General features: G+C 46.9%; 1 protein-coding gene across 3 annotated transcripts in view; it reads right to left on the bottom strand.

The window, feature by feature from the left end:
* Positions 1-18,400, bottom strand: part of ctnnd2b (catenin (cadherin-associated protein), delta 2b) — a 778,554-nt gene that overhangs the window by 157,489 nt on the left and 602,665 nt on the right. For all 3 annotated transcript variants that reach the window (XM_078229049.1, XM_078229027.1, XM_078229038.1), the window contains exon 10: positions 6,816-7,029. In XM_078229049.1, the coding sequence (XP_078085175.1) occupies positions 6,816-7,029 (214 nt within the window). The remainder of the gene's footprint in view (positions 1-6,815; positions 7,030-18,400) is intronic.

Below are 18,400 nucleotides of genomic sequence, written 5' to 3'. Positions count from 1 at the left end.
ACCTAAAGTACATAGTATTTTTATATTCTTTAACCATACATCGATCCTCACTACTTAGTGCATAGAGATAATATTTGAACCAAACTGTCCCACATGTGTTGAAGTACATACACTATCAAGTTCACAGTTAAAGGAGTACGCAACCAATATGTTCATCACAGGATTAAATATGCTTATATCCAGTATAGTTCATTTGGATTCATAGAATCCCTATATTGCAGAAGGAGGCCATTTGGCCCATTGATCCTGCAGTGACAACAATCCCACTCAGGCCTTATCCCCCAAATCCCACATATTTACGCTGCTGGTCCCCCAACACTCAGGGGCAATTTAGCATGGCAATCAACTTAACCTGAACATCTTTGAACTGTGGGAGGAAACTGGAGCACCCGGAGGAAACCCACACAGACACAGGGAGAACGTGCAATCTCCACACAGACAGTGACCGCCCACCACCCCCCCCCCACCCCCCCCCCCCCCCCCCCCAAACCAACGTTTTATATAGCTGTAACATAATTTGCCAACTTTTATACTCGATGCCCCGTCCGATGAAGACAAGCATGCCAGCTGTTTTCTTCACCACCTTTTCCACCTGCGCTGCCACTTTTAAGGATCTGTGGACCTGCACTCCCAGATCTCCCTGTGTGTTGTGTTCAAATCTGTCTGTAAATCCATAACACCACCAACAACAACAAATTGCATTTAAACAGCACCTTTAACATAGTGAAACATCTCTAGACATGTCAGAGGAGAAATTTGCCACCAAACCACATCAGGATATATTAGGGTCGATGAGCAAAATTGATCAAAGGGATAGCTTTCAAGGAGTGTCTTAAATAAGGAAAGACAAGTAGAAAGTCAGAGAGGTTTAAGCAGGAAATATGAAAGCTGATGCCTCAGTCCTACCACAGCAAGCTCCAGTTGTCCATTCACCCACACGCTCTCCATTCTCATGACTCTGCTCCTAATTCGCTGTTCCCTCCTTAGGAACTTAGCAACAAATGGAAACCATTCAGTCTCTTATACTTGTCCCGCCTATCAATGACACCATGTTGTCTGAATCACCTCAACTCCCTTTAGCCATATTGGTTCCATATCATAAAAATACATCAATCTCAATCCTGAAAACTCCAATTTTCCCAGCACTCATGGGGAGAGAACTATATAGTTTAGAATAAGACCATAGAATCCCTCCAGTGCAGACAGGGGCCTTTGGCCCAATGAGTCTGCACCGACTCTCTGAAAGAACATCCCACCCTGGCTCTCTCCCCACATGATGTGGAGATGCAGGCGTTGGACTGGGGTAAACACAGTAAGGAGTCTACCAACACCAGGTTAAAGTCCAACAGGTTTATTTGGTAGCAAATGCCACTAGCTTTCGGAGCGCTGCTCCTTCGTCAGGTTGACGAAAGAGCAGCGCTCCGAAAGCTAGTGGCGTTTGCTACCAAATAAACCTGTTGGACTTTAACCTGGTGTTGTTAGACTCCTTACTGTGTCTCTGCCCACAGCCCTGCGCAATTACCAAGACTAATCAGCCCAACCAACACATCCCTGGAAACTAATGGGCAATTTAGCATAGCAAATTCCTTAACCTACACATCGTTGGACTATAGGAGGAAACCAGAGCACCTGGAGGAAACCCATGCAGACATGGGGAAGAACGTGCAAACTCCACACAGACAGTGACCTGAGGCCCGAATTGAACCCGGGTCCCTGGCACTGTGAGGCACTGCAGTGCTAACCATTGTGCCACCGTGCTGCCCAGAAAAGCAAGTGTTTTACTTGGAAGGCCATATTTTACTGTCTATTTTAATGAAAAAGTACTCCTTGATTCCCCTTTAAAATGGCCAAGCACTAATTTTAAGATTGTGTCCTTAGTTTTGATTCCCCCAAAAGAAGCACCTTACTGAACTGATTTAATATTTTAAACATCTCATTCTTAACCAGCTCACAATCTTAAACACTGAAGACGTACTCTACTCTTAACATGAATTACTCATTCCAAATTCATTACTGTGCCATCTCCTCCCTTACTTTTAAAAGCCTGCCAAGTAAAACACTTGCTTTTTGCTAGCTTTTTGCACTCCAAAACACACAACCCAACTGCTGCTTTCCCTCTTAGCTGACATCTGCCATGTCTCACCACTCCATTAAACACTCCCAAGGTACCTGTCAGGGTCCAAGGAGTGCTATAGAAATGCTGTTACTGTTAATATTCCTGTCACACTGGACTTGGACTCAAAAAGCAAATCCTATTACTTTTGTGACCTTCAGAGCTCCTGTCCTGAACTTGATCTTGCTTTAAAGTTTCTCATGACTTCCCACAGAATCGTGTGATGACTCTGTAAGATTGCCAAGGATTAGACTTCAGCAACGTGCTCACCTTAGCTCTCAATTCCTGACTGGTCGGCTCCTTGTCTGCCTATTTGACCAGACCTCATTTCTCACATGAGCAATCGTCCATAACTTGAGCTGCATCTCGCTTGTTGTTTATGGGAGAGTTAAGACTCAGTTTTGGAAATGAACGCAAATTATTCTTTAAAAACTCCACTTAGAAACATTTTTAACCCAATATTAAATGCAACCGAGATAGAGTTTGGTGCTATTCATGCAATGTCATTGGTAGTGGAATTGATGTCAATTTTGAATATGATTGAAAAGGTGGAGATTTCCTTTCCGTTACCTAAGGGTACTGAGGCCAATTACAATGTCCTCGCCATGGTACTCTCCATCAAAGACTATTTCCTCGGGTGGATGGAGCTATTACAAGTGGGCATAACTATAGGGTTCATGGTGGGAGATATAGGAGGGATGTCCGAGGTAGGTTCTTTACTCAGAGAGTGGTTGGGGTGTGGAATGGACTGTCTGCAGTGATAGTGGAATCAGACACTTTAGGAACATTTAAGCGGTTATTGGATAGGCACATGGAGCACACCAGGATGATAGGGAGTGGGATAGCTTGATCTTGGTTTCAGATAAAGCTCAGCACAACATCGTGGGCCGAAGGGCCTGTTCTGTGCTGTACTGTACTGTTCTTGTTCTATATTAAACATGAAGCAAGCAATGAATGATATGCATTATCTGTGACCCCAAAGTGAAGGTCAATGTTCTAGTTTCACAATAAAGAGCGCTGATTGTTATTATTAATTGTAGAGGGGGGGAAAAAAAATCTTTTGGCAAGTTAACCCAAATAGCTACACACATTCTGGCTATGTTATCTTATCATCACAATCGCTCCCTGAGGCTACGTGTTTTTGTCAGTGAAACAAAGAGATGGGTAAATATGTCATGACTAGCACTGTCATATTATTAGGTCTGTCACTCCGCGGGATACCTCGTCAATGAACACTTATCGCAGTTGCACAGCGCCTTTCCAGTAGATTTGGCAGGCGTCTAATTATACTTGCCTAACAGATTAAAGGTGCTACAGTGCACTAGCAGTCTGCATGAGATGCAGACCAAAAGACTAAACCACCCTTTGCCAGCCAGTAACTAGATGTTATTCACTGAGGCATACCATACATTTAAGGGGAGATGGTGGCATAGTGGTAATGTCATTGGACTAATAATTCCGAGGCAAAGGGGACATGGGTTCATGTCCCACCATGAAAACTGGTGGAATTTAATTTCAATTAATAACATTTTAATTGAATGTTAATCTTAGTAATCGCAACAACATGTCCTGGTCCCCCCATGCCGACACCATAGTTAAGAAAGCCCACCAATGCCTCTACTTTCTCAGAAGACTAAGGAAATTTGACATGTCAGCTACGACTCTCACCAACTTTTACAGATGCACCATAGAAAGCATTCTTTCTGGTTGCATCACAGCTTGGTATGGCTCCTGCTCTGCCCAAGACCGCAAGAAACTACAAACGGTCGTGAATGTTGCCCAATCCATCACGCAAACCAGCCCTCCCATCCATTGACTCTGTCTACACTTCCCGCTGCCTCGGAAAAGCAGCCAGCATAATTAAGGACCCCATGCGCCCCGGACATACTCTCTTCCACCTTCTTCCATCAAGAAAAAGATACAAAAGTCTGAGGTCAAGTATCAACCGACTCAAGAGTAGCTTCTTCCCTGCTGCCTTCAGACTTTTGAATGGGCCTACTTCGCACTAAGTTGATCTTTCTCTACTATCCTAATTATGACTGTAGCACTACATTCTGCTCTCTCTTCTTTCCTTCTCTAAAAATGGTATGCTTTGTCTGTATAGCGTGCAAGAAACAATACTTTTCACTGTATACTAATACACGTGACAATAATAAATCAAATCAAATCAAATAATGGTAACCATGAGATTATCATTGATTGTGGCAATGCTGGTTCATTAATGCCCTTCAGGGAAGGAAAGCTTACATGTGACTCCAGCGCATCAGCAATGTGATTGACTTGTAACTGTCTACTGCAGTTCCCTAGCGAGCTCTCAGTTCAAGGATAATTAGGGATGGGCAACAAACATTGGCCTTGCCGACCAGGCACAGCCCATGGAATAATAAAGCAAAATGAAAAATCCTATTTTGCTGGCAAGGACCTCCTTCAGATCTCTTTAGTGCCAACATAGCTGCCACCACTGATACTGATGAAGTGGTTACCACTGCCAAGGAATGAAGTCGCCCTTTGTCCTCACCTTTCATTAGTGACACTATCATACAATGGGTTACGTCAAGTTGGCACATTTGATCTCAACCAATCAACAGAAGCAGAATTCATATGAGCAGCATTTTCCTTCACATGAACCATCTCTGTTTGTTCCCCAAATCCTTGATACCTTCTCCTTTTCAGGCAACTACCTAATTTCCTTTCAACGTTCATGGGCTTTGCTTCAACAATGTACTGCAACACAAAAAAGAACATCTTCCTGACATCGATGTAAAGGTATATTTGTCTTCCACTCAAATCCTTTTGCAATCATCTTAAATTTGTGTCATGTGAACAGGTGTAGGCATTCAGCATTGGGAGCCTGTTCCTCAGTTCAATTAGATAATAGTTGATTTGCACCCTCAAGCTTGCCAACCTCTTGTCATAAGTTCATAAGATATAGGAGCAGAATTAGGCCATTCGGCCCATCGAGTCCATTCCGTCATTTGATCATGGCTGATATGCTCCTCATCCCCATTTTCCTGCCTTCTCCCCATAACCTTTCAACCCATTACCAATTGTCACCCCCGACCAACAAAAATCTATCGAAGCAGAAACAATGTACTGCGGCTGTTGGAAAGCAGAAATCAAACAGAAAATGCTTCTAAGTGCTCAGTAGGTCAGGCAGCATCAGTGGAGAGAGGCAGAGTTAATGATTCAGGTTGATGAATCTCACTGAATTGAAATGTTCACTCCATTTCTTAGCGCAGAAGCTGCCTGATCTGCTGAGTATTTCCAGTATTTCCTGTTCTTATTTCAAAATCTATCAATTTAAGGGGAGGCGATGACCCAGTGGTATTATTGCGAGACTATTAATCCAGAAACTCAGCTAACGTTCTGGGGACCCGGGTTCGAATCCTGCCATGGCAAATGGTGGAATTTGAACAAAAAATGTCTGGAATTAAAAATCTACTGATGACCGTGAAACCATTGCCAATTGTCGGAAAAACCTATCTGGTTCACTAATGTCCTTTAGGGAAGGAAATCTGCCATCCTTATCTGGTCTGGCCTACATGTGACTCCAGAGCCACAGCAATGTGGTTGACTCTCAACTGCTCTCGGGCAACTAGGAATGGGCAATAAATGCTGGCCCGCCAGTGACGCCCATGTCCCACGAATGAATTTTAAAAAATTGAAGCCTTGAAAGCTTTGTCTCAGCAGCAACAACATTTTGGAAGCAAAGTTCCAGATTTCCACTACCCATTGTGCAAAGAAGTGCTTCCTGATTTCACTCCACTATGACCTGGCTTGAATTTTAAGAATGTGCCCCCTTGTTCTGGACTTGGGCAGCAGGGTGGCACAGTGGTTAGCATTGCTGACTCACTATGCCAGGGACCCGGTTCAATTCCGGCCTCGGGTGACTGTCTGTGTGGAGTTTGCACGTTCTCCCCGTGTCTGTGTGGGCTTCCTTCGTGTGCTCCGGTTTCCTCCCACACTCCAAAAATATGCAGGCTAGGTGGATTGGCCATAATAAATTGTCCTTTAGAGTCCCAAAATGTTTAGGTTAGGGGGAATTAGTGGGGGAAATATGTCGGGTTATAGGCACGGGTTTACGCGAATAGGGCCTGGGTAAGATGCTCTGTCAGAAAGTCAGTGCAGACTCGATGAGCCGAATGGCCTCCTTCTGCACTGTGGTGATTCTGTTATTCACCCACATGAGAAAATAATTTATCTCCATCTACCCCAATGAATTCTTTTAGCAATTTACACATCTCCATCAAATCACCCTTCAAACTTCCTGTACTCAAGGGGATAGAAGCCAGGTTTGTGCAACTTGGCAAAGCAAAGAAACCAATTTAGCCCTGGAATCATTCTGGTGAAATTGTGCTGCACCGTCACCCAAGGCCAATATATCCTTCCTGAGATGCTCAGAATTGAACAAATGGGGTCCCATGAAAGCTGAGCATTCCCAGTGTTCTCATTGACCAGTCAGACAGTGATCCCACATGTCATAACCACCCCCCGCAACCCTCCATTAATCTCAAAGGCATCTTTTAAATCACTAAATGATTTACCAAAAGGAGAGATACGGCATGTCTAATGGAAAATCCCAGTTGGTTTTATCTTGAACCTGATGTAACAAATCAACTCACTCAAAGAGTGGAAATGGGGGCTTTATTTCCAACCTTGGGAAGACACGCGGCTATGAAGTACAGAAAAGATAGAATCTGACCTGTTACCAGCTCCCTGATCTCCACGTCAGGAGTCTTCCGAAGCAGCCGCACCAGTACAGGAATCCCACCACAGTTTTTCAAGGCAATCTTGTTGTCATCATTTGCCTTTCCATACACCAGGTTTCTCAGAGCTCCACAGGCACTACGATGCACTTCTTGCATCCGATGGTCCAACAAGTCCACCAACAATTGGATTCCACCTTGTCTTCTTATCTGTAAGATTAGTTCACTTGTTAAGAGTGAATAATTCATCCATTATAAGAACCATAATACAGATTAAATGCTTAAAGGATAACAGAATCTTGTGACTTATTGAATTGACCCTAAATATTTTTAAAAAGCCAAGAAATCCAGAGAAATACTGCTGCCTCTCACTTCAAGGCTGCATTGTATGCTGTGGATCTGTTTTGCTGAGGAGTTGGGACTTCTGTTGGAACATCATTAAAAGGCGGCACGGTGGCACAGTGATTAGCACGGCTGCCTCATGGCGCCAGGGACCCGGGTTTGATTCCCAGCTTGGGTGACTGTTTGTGTGGAGTTTGCACGTTCTTCCCATGTCTGCGTGGGAGTCCTCCAGGAGCTCTGGTTTCCTCCCACAGTCCAATGATGTGCGGGTTAGGTTTACTGGCCATGCTAAATTGTCCCCTGGTGTCAGGGGGATTAGCAGGGTAAATATGTGGGGTTACAGGGATAGTGCCTGGGTGGGATTGTTGTTGGCACAGGTTCGATGGGCTGAATGGCCTCCTTCTGCACTGTTAGTGATTCTATGATTCTATCATGAAGTTATATAAATGGGTTATTCCAGTATTCCCATTCCAAAAGTCTCAGGTCAAAACTTCATGGATGTGAGAACATTGTACAAAATATTTACTCCTAGGCTACCTCGGACCAGCCCAGGTAAAAACAAGATATAAACAAGTGGATCTTACTGTGCATGCTGTGTTAGAAAATGGCACTGGTTAAGAGTTTGGAAATCTTGCAATTTTCACCCTCTCAACTTTTTTCGAGAAACTTCTTTAAAATCAGATTCCCTACAACTAAAAGTAGCTCTCAACTCTCAGCTGGTCAGTGTCCTTTTCCCCCAACAGTACTTTCTTCTGTAATAATCTCCTGACTATTTATAATCTTTCTCAACCCAAGCACATCAGCATCTCATCACAGAGTTTAACATGTAACGCCTCATGCCCCATGTGTTTCCATCTCTGCTTTCCTCTTCCCACAAAATTCCACTCGCCAGCACTGCAAGTGTGTCATTTGACACACAGGTTCACCATAGGAATGCAGAAAGTGAGCCTGAAAGCGTACCCACCCCATCAGATATAAGCACTTGGTCTGAAGCGCGTCAAACAATGCTCTGCAGATTGGGGCATGAGGCTTGTCTAGGCCTCTGTCTGACCATCATCATGAATTGACTTGAGATTCATGAGATTCAGGTACATACGGTGGCTTTTGCCTGTAACTAGTGGGAAGGTCTAGAAGTAACATACAGTATTCACTAACCAAAAAGGAAATCCCTTTATTAAATCAGCTTTATCCACTCTGTAGAAGTGTTCATTTTGCAAAACCTGGGGTGGGATTTTCTGGCCGTGCTTGCCCCAAGGCTGGAAAATCCTACCCCAAGTCAACGGACCTTTGCATGGTCTATGTCCCACCCGCTACGATACCCGTGGCGGGCGGGACAGGAAAATTCCGCCCTTAGGAATGACTTCTGGAGAAGTCTAGAACTTCCGAATGGTAAGTGGAGTCGAGCAGAGTCCAGCTTTGCTGGAACTTTTGTCTCTGAGGCAGACAGTTGTGACTGTAAGAGTGAGCCCAGCGATCTGTGCAGAAAGTCTAGGCTGACACTCCAGGGGAGGACTGCTGGACATCAAACCAAGTCCAGTCTGTCCTCTCAGGTGGACAAAGCAGATTCCATGGCATTATTTTGAAGAAGACTAGGGATGTTATCCTGGTGTCCTGGTCAATCTTTATCCACTCTGTAGCTCAAATATCCCACTCTCGCTTTCTCTCTATACCCATTGATCCCTTTGGCCGCAAGGGCTACCCCAGCTCCCTCTTGAACATATCTAACCAACTGGCCCCAACCGCTTTCTGTGGTAGAGAATTCCACAGGTTCACAGCTCTCTGAGTGAATAAGTTCTTCCTCATCTCAGTAAAGCACTTTGGGAGATTCTGGGCCTGATTTTACCATTTTCATTCTAAGTGCTGAATCTGGGCGCAATTCAGATCCGACTTGGAAATCTGCTTTCAGGCGCTCCCATACGCACTTCGCCTGAAAAAAAAACTGCGGGTCCGAATCACGCTGTGGGTGGGGCTTAGCGCGCCCGAAATGATCGGAGCTCTGAACTGCGCATGCGCAGTTAGAAATAAAATTTGAAAAAGCGCGCCCGTGTCAGATCGCTCCCGGGCCGCAGAAAGCGGAGAAAGCGGCTCGAGAGTGAAAGGTGGGAGCGATGGCCCCCACAGACATCACTGTCCCCCTTATCCATCCACCCACCCCCCCTCCGCTATCCAGACTGATCGCGACCCCCTGCCCCCCTTCCGATCGCCTGCAGAGTGTCAGCGAACCCCCCTGCCACCTCCCCGTCCCGCTCACCAAGAGCGATCGGGCCTCACTCCCGCACGACCCCCCCCCCCCGCAGAATGATCTGGCCTCACAGCCCCCCCCCACCCCCCCTCCACTCCCACAGAATAATCTGATAATCTGGCTTCACGCCCCCGCCCACTCCCCCCAGAGAATGATCTGGCCTCCCCCCCACCCACCAGAGAGCGATTGGGCCTCACTCACACCCCCCCCGCGCCTTGCAAAGAATGATCTGGCCTCACTCCTCCCCCCCCCAGAGAATGATCAGGCTTCACTCCTCAACCCCCCCCAGACAACGATCAGGCCTCCCTCCTCCCCTCCACCACCGATCTGAGTCAGAGAGCCATTGGAAGCTCTGAACTCACGTCTTCAGCAGCTGGGGGGAGTGCCCGATTCATGCTTCCATTCACCATGTCCATTTTGGCGTGATTCCGGATCGGCGAATGCGAATGGTAAAGGGGGAAATGCTGATAAGATTGGGCGGGCAGTTGATTAATTCAATTTAAATGCATGCAAATGCATTTCAATCGCCGTTGTGCCCGTTTCGGGCGTGAGTCGGATCGTGGCCATTCCCGGGTCTCGGTAAAGTGGCCATCTATGCGCTCACGGGCACGGATTGCGTTAATGGCCTCACACACGACTTTACCACGTTTTTGCGTCCGAATGGTAAAATCGGGCTCTCTAAGTTGTAAAAGGTACTAAACAATTTCAAGTATTTCTATTTCCTTTAATTGTTTGCATCCAAGCAATTGAGGGCATCATAAACTCTAAAAATAACGAAGATAATTTCCACACAGGCCAAAGTTTTCAGGCTCATACCAAGGCTGCATGAGATAATCAACTGGTTGTCCCACTCAGAGCGTCTGTCAGTCATTTCTGTGCTTGTGGGCCTCAGACAGTATGTTGTGCTTCCGATCAGTTATAGTAATTACATTGTTGTTTGAGGTGACTTGTGACATTAATCTGTGTGGAAGTTCTACTCTACATGGCTGTCTCTGACCGAGCACTAGGTACCATTAACCCATTGAACGAACAGTTCTACAATGTTAAGGGCTGCTGCAAGATATGTTGACAAAACAGACACTGAGAAACAATCTCTGCAGCTTGATGAGGCCCGTCAAACTTGCGTTAAACAACCGCCTTTGTCCTCTCCGAAGATCAGGATGGCAATTTTTTTTAGCGTATCTTCACACACACTTATTTTCTCTTTGGAGAATAGTGGGGAAGTGGTGGAAGGGGTCCCGAGCTGATTATCGGCCTGTTGAACTGTGTTGAATGCTCCTTCCATGGCCAACAAGTCCTGGTGATGCACTTAAACCCGAAGCTTCTGGTCCAAAGATAGGGACACTACCCACTGTGCCACAAGATCTCCTAGGATGTTAATATAGCCAGTCACAGAATCACAAAATCACAGAATCTCTACAGTGCAGAAGGAGCCATTAGGCCCATCGAACCTACACCGACCACAATCCCACCCAGGTCCCATCCCCACAGCCCGACATATTTACCTTGCCAGTTCCACTGACACCAGGGTCAATTTAGCATGACCAATCAACCGAGCCAGCGCATCTATGGACTGTGGGAGGAAACCAGAGCTCCCAGAGGAAACCCACGCAGACACGGGGAGAACATGCAAACTCCACACAGAGAGTGACCCAAGGCTGGAATTGAAACGAGGTCCTTGGCGCTGTGAGGCAGCAGTGCTAACCACTGTGCTACCATGCTGCCCCAGTAATTAGAAATAAAGAAAGAAATACTGAGAGATATTCCTGTCTTATCAAATAGGGACATCCCACTTTGAGTTGCAAAAGATGTACTGAAGGCAAGTATTTATGGAACGGAAATACTTGCATGCATTCTTATTGGTACTGTATGGGTTAATTCTCTTTATTTAGTTTTTTATGTAATTTTCAATAGGCTGAAGAAAGGGGAAAAAAACTTGCATTTATATAACACCTTTCACATCTGGAAGATATCCTTTGCAGTCTACCCTTCACTTAACATTTTATTTGAAAGATCTTCGACAATGCAGCATCCCATTGGAATTCCAAGCCAAGAATTTGTGCCCAAGTCTCTCGAGTCGGACTTGAATCCCACAACTCTCCAATTAAATGGTGAAAGTGTTACCAGTGAACCACGACTGATACATCGGCCTGGATTTTCCCAGAGTCACAATAAAAGCCCATTCAATACATTTAAATCCACTCAAGTACTTCATCCCTTATAAAAAAAAGCAAACATGCATCTGCCTCAGGATTGAAAATCAAGGCCCATGATTTGATACCAGCATTAACTTAACACAGAGGGCCCGATTTTACCATTTCCATTCTCAGTACTGAATCTGGGCGCAATTCAGATCCGACTTGGAAACCTGCTTTCAGGCGCTCCCATACACACTCAGCCTGAAAAAAAAAATCACCAGTCCCATTCGCGCTGTGGGCGGGGCTTAGCGCAGCCAAAATGATCGGAGCTCTGAACTGCGCATGCTTAGTTAGAAAAAAAATTTGAAAAAGCGCGCCCGTGTCAGATTGCTCCTGGGCCGCAAAAAGCAGAGAAAACACCCGGGAGCGAAAAGCGGGAGCGATGGTGCACACACACATCACTGTCCCCCTTATCAACCCCCCAGTACCCACACACATCACTGTCCCCCTTATCAACCCCCCAGTACCCACACACATCACTGTCCCCCTTATCAACCCCCGAGTACCCACACACATCACTGTCCCACTTATCCACCCCCCCACTACCCACACACATCACTGTCCCCCTTATCAACCCCCCAGTACCCACACACATCACTGTCCCCCTTATCAACCCCCCAGTACCCACACACATCACTGTCCCCCTTATCAACCCCCCAGTACCCACACACATCACTGTCCCCCTTATCAACCCCCCACTACCCACACACATCACTGTCCCCCTTATCAACCCCCCAGTACCCACACACATCACTGTCCCACTTATCCACACCCCCCCACTACCCACACACATCACTGTCCCCCTTATCAACCCCCCAGTACCCACACACATCACTGTCCCCCTTATCAACCCCCCAGTACCCACACACATCACTGTCCCCCTTATCAACCCCCCCACTACCCACACACATCACTGTCCCCCTTATCAACCCCCCAGTACCCACACACATCTCTGTCCCCCTTATCAACCCCCCAGTACCCACACACATCACTGTCCCCCTTATTCACACTCCCCCCACTACCCACACACATCACTGTCCCCTTTATCCACACCCCCTCCACTACCCACACACATCACTGTCCTCCTTATCCACTCCCCCCCACTACCCACACACATCACTGTCCCCTTTATCCACACCCCCTCCACTACCCACACACATCATCGTCCTCCTTATCCACCCCCCCACTACCCACACACATTACTGTCCCCCTTATCCACACCCCCCCCACTACCCACACACATCACTGTCCCCCTTATCCACACTCCCCCCACTACACACACACATCACTGTCCCCCTTATCCACCCCCCCACTACCCACACACATCACTGTCCCCCTTATCCACACTCCCCCCACTACCCACACACATCACTGTCCCCCTTATCCACCCCCCCCACTACCCACACACATCACTGTCCCCCTTATCCAAACCCCCCACTACCCACACACATCACTGTCCCCCTTATCCACCCCCCCACTACCCACACACATCACTGTTCCCCTTATCCACCCCCTCACTACCCACATACATCACTGTCCCCCTTATCCACCCCCCCCCCCCACTACCCACACACATCGCTGTCCCTCTAATCAACCCCCCCGCCCCCCCGCTTCCCAGACTGATCGCCACCCCTGCCTCCCTCTCCCCCCCACACCGATTGCCTGCAGAGTATCAGCGGACCCCCCTGCCCCCCCACCAGAGATCCATCTGCCCCCTCCCTCCACCAGTGAGTGATCGGACCTCCGCCCGCCCCCCCCAGAGATACATCTTACCCACCTTCCTCCTCCTCCCTCCCCCCCCCACCAACAACGGTCTGGCCTCACTCCCCCCCTCCACCCCCAGAGAATGGTCTAGCCTCACTCAACCTCACCGCCCCCCCCCCCCCCCCCCGCCCACCAGAGATACATCTGACCCGCCTCCTCCTCCCCCTAACCAGACAACGATCTGGCCTCACTCCCCACTCCCCTCCCTCCTCCCCCCCACCCAACCAGAGAATGATCTGACTCGCCTCCCGCCTCCCCCTCACCACTGATCTGAGTCAGAGAGCCATTGGAAACACTGAACGTGCTCTTCAGCAGCTGGAGGGCCCGATTCAGACTTTTATTTAGCAGGTCCATTACGGCGCGGTTCCGGATTGGCAAACACGGTGGTAAAGGGGGAAATGCTGATAAAGTTGGGCGGGCAGTTCATTAATTCAATTTAAATTCATGCAAATGCATTTAAATCACCGTTGTTCCTTACACTAAGCGGATCGCCGCCATTCCCGGGTTTCGGTAAAGTGGCAATCTGCGCGGATCACATTAATGGCCTCACACCCGACTTTACCATGCAATGGTAAAATCGGGCCCAGATAGTCAAAGCAATAAAGCAGGATAAAAGCAACACACGGAATACATTAAAACCAGATAAAATCACCTTGCTGTCTCTTTCCTATCAACCTAGAAAACTAACCTGATAACTTCACAAAAATTCATCTGCCACATCTTCCACCTGCCAGAAAACCGTCCCCCCCGCCCCCCGACTATTCCACAAAGGCACTGAATAAATATTTGAGTTATGTGAAAACAAGCAATTATTGAAAGATTTATTTCAGAAGATGTTTTGATTCTTTAGAGTGTGTTTTGACGGTTTGAACTCTGCTGTCATTTTGCCTTTCACATAAGGATACTTTCTCCTGGAAGGGTCATAGATCTTTCAAATGTCAAAATAAAAGGGACTTCAATAAAACTTCACTGGCTTGGAGGAAGTTTGAGGAGCCATTAAGGGTTGCTTCTTCTAGCTATTCTGATAGTGAAATAAAAGGGAAAGTTGTGCAGGAAACATCATTCCCTCTGTATCACGTGCATGGCAATGAGCTGCCTGCACCTATATTCCAGCCACACGCACTCTCCCCCAACCCCCAAAAGCTTACCCTGAAAATCAAGGGCTGCCAGAGATGGCAGACCTGCCTCAGTGGGAAGAACTCTTACCTCCGAGTCAAAAAGAAATGGGTCCACACTCTGACACTTCAGCGCAGGGTGTTGCATTGTTGGAGTTGCTGGGCTGAATTCTCCCATTTTGAGGGTAGCTGCCCCATGCCAGCGGGAGAATAGGAGTGCCCCCTGCTTGTGGTTAGCAACGTTAAAGCCCGCTAGGTGCCGTACCCGCTGGCAGGCCGGGTGAATGGCGGGAGGCTGGTGAATAGGCTGTCAAACCCGCTAATGACATTCAAATGAGCAGGTCTGTATAATTATGGGTTGCCGCCCGCTCTGGGTGGGAATCCAATCGGGACGGGCGGAGTGGGCGAATCCCAATAGTCCTCACGCCCATCGGGAATCCCGATCTTTGGCTGACGCCCCTTTCACCGAGGCATTAGGATTCCCGTCAGTCGTCTGAGGAGTTTGGAGAATCCGTCCGATAAAATATTAAGACCAAGGTGGACACAACTGATCAGGAGGACACAACTGATCCTGTGACACTATTCTGACTGCAGGGACAATATTCCTGGACAATATCAATCCCTCAGCGAAATCACTAAGAAAAAATGATTTGGTCATTATCATATTGCTGTTTGCTTGCAAATAGGCTGCTGAGTTTGACTACATTAGAACAGTGACTACGCTTAAAAAGAAGCATTTACCCAGCTGTGAAATTCTGCGCACGCCCCAAGTTTGCGAAAGGGGCTAGAAGTGCAAATCATTCCTTTCTCTATAGTGGGAGAGAGACTAGGCCGCATTGGTCGTTGTCTAATTTTCTATCATTAACTGCAGGAACAAAGACGCGCACAGGTCCGAGTGACAGAAAATGTATCTGCCGATAAGTTCCATCCACTCTTAAAGACAAACACTTGCAAACCATGCTGCTTTTAAAACTAGTCATATCCCTCACATTATAATCTGTTCTACTTTAATGGAGTATCATATATAATAGAGGACACATGGTGACCATGTGCACTGTATGATTTATGATCTTTCAAGTGATGTAGCCCTTATGAATGAGCTATGATCAGCTCATAGAAAGAGTGTTCTCACAATGATGAATTTGCCCAAGTGTTTGGACATAAAGCAACTACAAGGAACTATTCAAAGAAGAGGAGAGAACATTTGTTTATCCTTACACTAAACGCCGTGAAAGTCAGTGCAATGCTGGTTGTGGAAACTTGCTGTTTTCAGGTTGGCTGTGACATTTACTTACGCAACAATACAAAACTGTGCTTCAAAAGTAGCTTGATGGTTATGAAGCGATGTGATGTACTAAGGTGCTATACTAAACACAAAACCATTCTTTTTAAGCCTTTGGGCCATAAGGCGCAGTTAGAAAAGCTGCGAGTATTTACGCAGGAGAATTGAGAAAATGTTAGCCAAGGGTCATACATAAGTAAGGGAGGATAGAAGCAGGGATTCTGCTGGGAGCCGAGTATGACTTTGCCAGCTTTGCCAATGTTAAGCTGACAAAGGAGCCGTACAGATTTCCTGCATGTTTTCTCACTACATGCAACAAGAAACATGGTAACAGAGCACCAGTGTTAGACACATCTCCCCTTATAGAATCCTAGAGTCTCTACAGTACAGAAGGAGGCCATTTGGCCCATCGAGTGTGTACCGACCACATCCCACCCATGCCCTATTCCGTAACCCCACCCATTTAACCTGCTAACCCCCCTGAAAGTAAGGTAAATTTAGCGTGGCCAATCAACCTAACCCGCACATCTTTGGAGTGTGGGAAGAAACCAGAGTACCCGGAGGAAACTCACGCAGACACGGGGAGAATGTGCAAACTCCACACAGACGGTTACCCGAGGCCGGAATTGAACCTGGTTCCCTGGCACTGTGAGGCAGCAGTGCTAACCACAGTGCCACCCTCATTCAATAATTCAACATTCAATCATTGGTTTGTGTATCTCACATGGCAAAATGAGTCAGAGAGCATTTCTTTCTAATCCAGGAATAGGTGAGAAAGCTCATAAGAAGCAGAAAAAAAATCTGAAAGAGATGTAGGCTTAAAATTTTATTAATATGCACCTATTTTGCAAGTATAAAATTGGCATCAGAGTGTTCAATTATGGTGGGTGATGAATATTCACAGGACTGTTAGCTTGCCATATTGGTAAAAGCAGAAGAAAAGGTGTTGGTTCATGTGAATGAGGGGCCTTATGCCAGTGTGAGGCATCCTATGCCAAACTGAACTGTCCAGCCTGCCAGGGCCAGCTGTGTTCAGGAAAACCAAGCCTACCAGCATTACAGAACGGTGGCACAATGGTTAGCATTGCTGCCTCACAGTGCCAAGGACCCGCATTCAATTCCAGCCTAAGTTGACTGTGTGAAGTTTGCATGTTCTCCCCGTGTTTCTGTGGGTTTCCTCCGAGTGCCCCGCTTTCCTCCCACAGTCCAAAGGTGTGTGGGTTAGGTTGATTGGCCATGATCAATTGCTCCTTAGTGTCTCGGGTTGTGTAGGTTAGGGGGGAATCGCATGGCAAATGCGTGGGGTTACCGGGATAGGGTGGGGGATGGACCCGGGTAAGATGCCCTGTGAGAGAGTTGGTACAGGCACAATGGGCCAAGTGGCCTCCATCTGCAATTCTGTAGTGATTCTATCATTCTATGACTGTTGCTAGCTTCCAGTGGGCCCCTCACAACCGCTGTCCCCCTATGCCATCAAATGATGCCACTCCCTCATCAGGTTGTGCCCACCCTCCATCCACTAATTGTCACTCAATCTCTCCTGGATTTTCCACCCTTCCTGGGTTGGAGCTCATTAGCCTCCTGTAAATGAAGCCCAAAGCCCAGGCAGGCCTTGCCCCTACGCTTTCGGGAACACGGCTTGTTTCCTACATTCGGTTGGCTCTGGCAGACTGGCGCAAGCCAATTTCAAGGCTTATCTGGTCAGAAAAGATTCACTTGCATGAAACCGACTATAAAGAAATTCAAGATCAATTTACTCTGTAGCTTCAACAGAAGAGTCGCCGTTTCCTGGGATATTTGAAGAATTTGGAATTAGGTCAGCAAGGAAATAATGCCAATTATAAAGAATTCTGACTTTTGGAGAGACATGGTACTGCTGATTTGCAAGAAAATAACAGGAGAACTGGAGAAAGTAATTCAATAGCAAAGGTGAAAATCTGTCAGTCAAGAGGCTGAGGCCTCTGAGAAGATAGCGTGTGCATTGTAAACAAATAACTTGCTGCCAGAGGAAATTGATTAATTAAAAAAAAATTCGGGAATTCAAAAACAGGAAGTAAATCAACTCCATAGTTGTATCATTTCCTGGTTTAAAACACATAAATAGTTATACCTGTATCTCCTGCCTATCTCTGTAGCCTCCTCTAGCCATACAACACTCTGAATTCTATGTCCTCCTCCAATTCTGTCCTGTCGTGCATTTTCGATTTTCATTTCTCCACCGCTGGTACTTTCAGTTACCTTGACCCAAAGATCTGGAATTCCTTCCCGCACGGTGACACAGTGGTTAGCACGGCTGCCTCACAGCGCCAGGGACCCGGGTTCGATTCCCGGCTTGGATCACTGTCTGTGTGGAGTTTGCACGTTCTCCCCGTGTCTGTGTGGGTTTCCTCCGGGCGCTCCGGTTTCTTCCCAGAGTCTGAAAGACGTGCTGGTTAGGTGCATTGACCCGAACATGCGCCGGAGTGTGGCGACTCGGGGAATTTGACAGTAACTTCATTGCAGTGTTATTGTAAGCCTTACTTGTGACTAATAATAAATAAACTTTAAAACTTTAAACTTACCCCTCTGCCTCTCTAGCTCTCTCGCCTCCTCTGAAACCTATTTTTGTCACCTGTGTTAATATGATCCTTGGTGTTAA

The sequence above is a fragment of the Mustelus asterias genome, chromosome 2 (assembly GCF_964213995.1).
Source record: "Mustelus asterias chromosome 2, sMusAst1.hap1.1, whole genome shotgun sequence".
NCBI lineage: Eukaryota > Metazoa > Chordata > Chondrichthyes > Carcharhiniformes > Triakidae > Mustelus > Mustelus asterias.
Note: the sequence above shows the minus strand (reverse complement) of the source record. Positions and strands in the feature narration are given on the sequence as shown.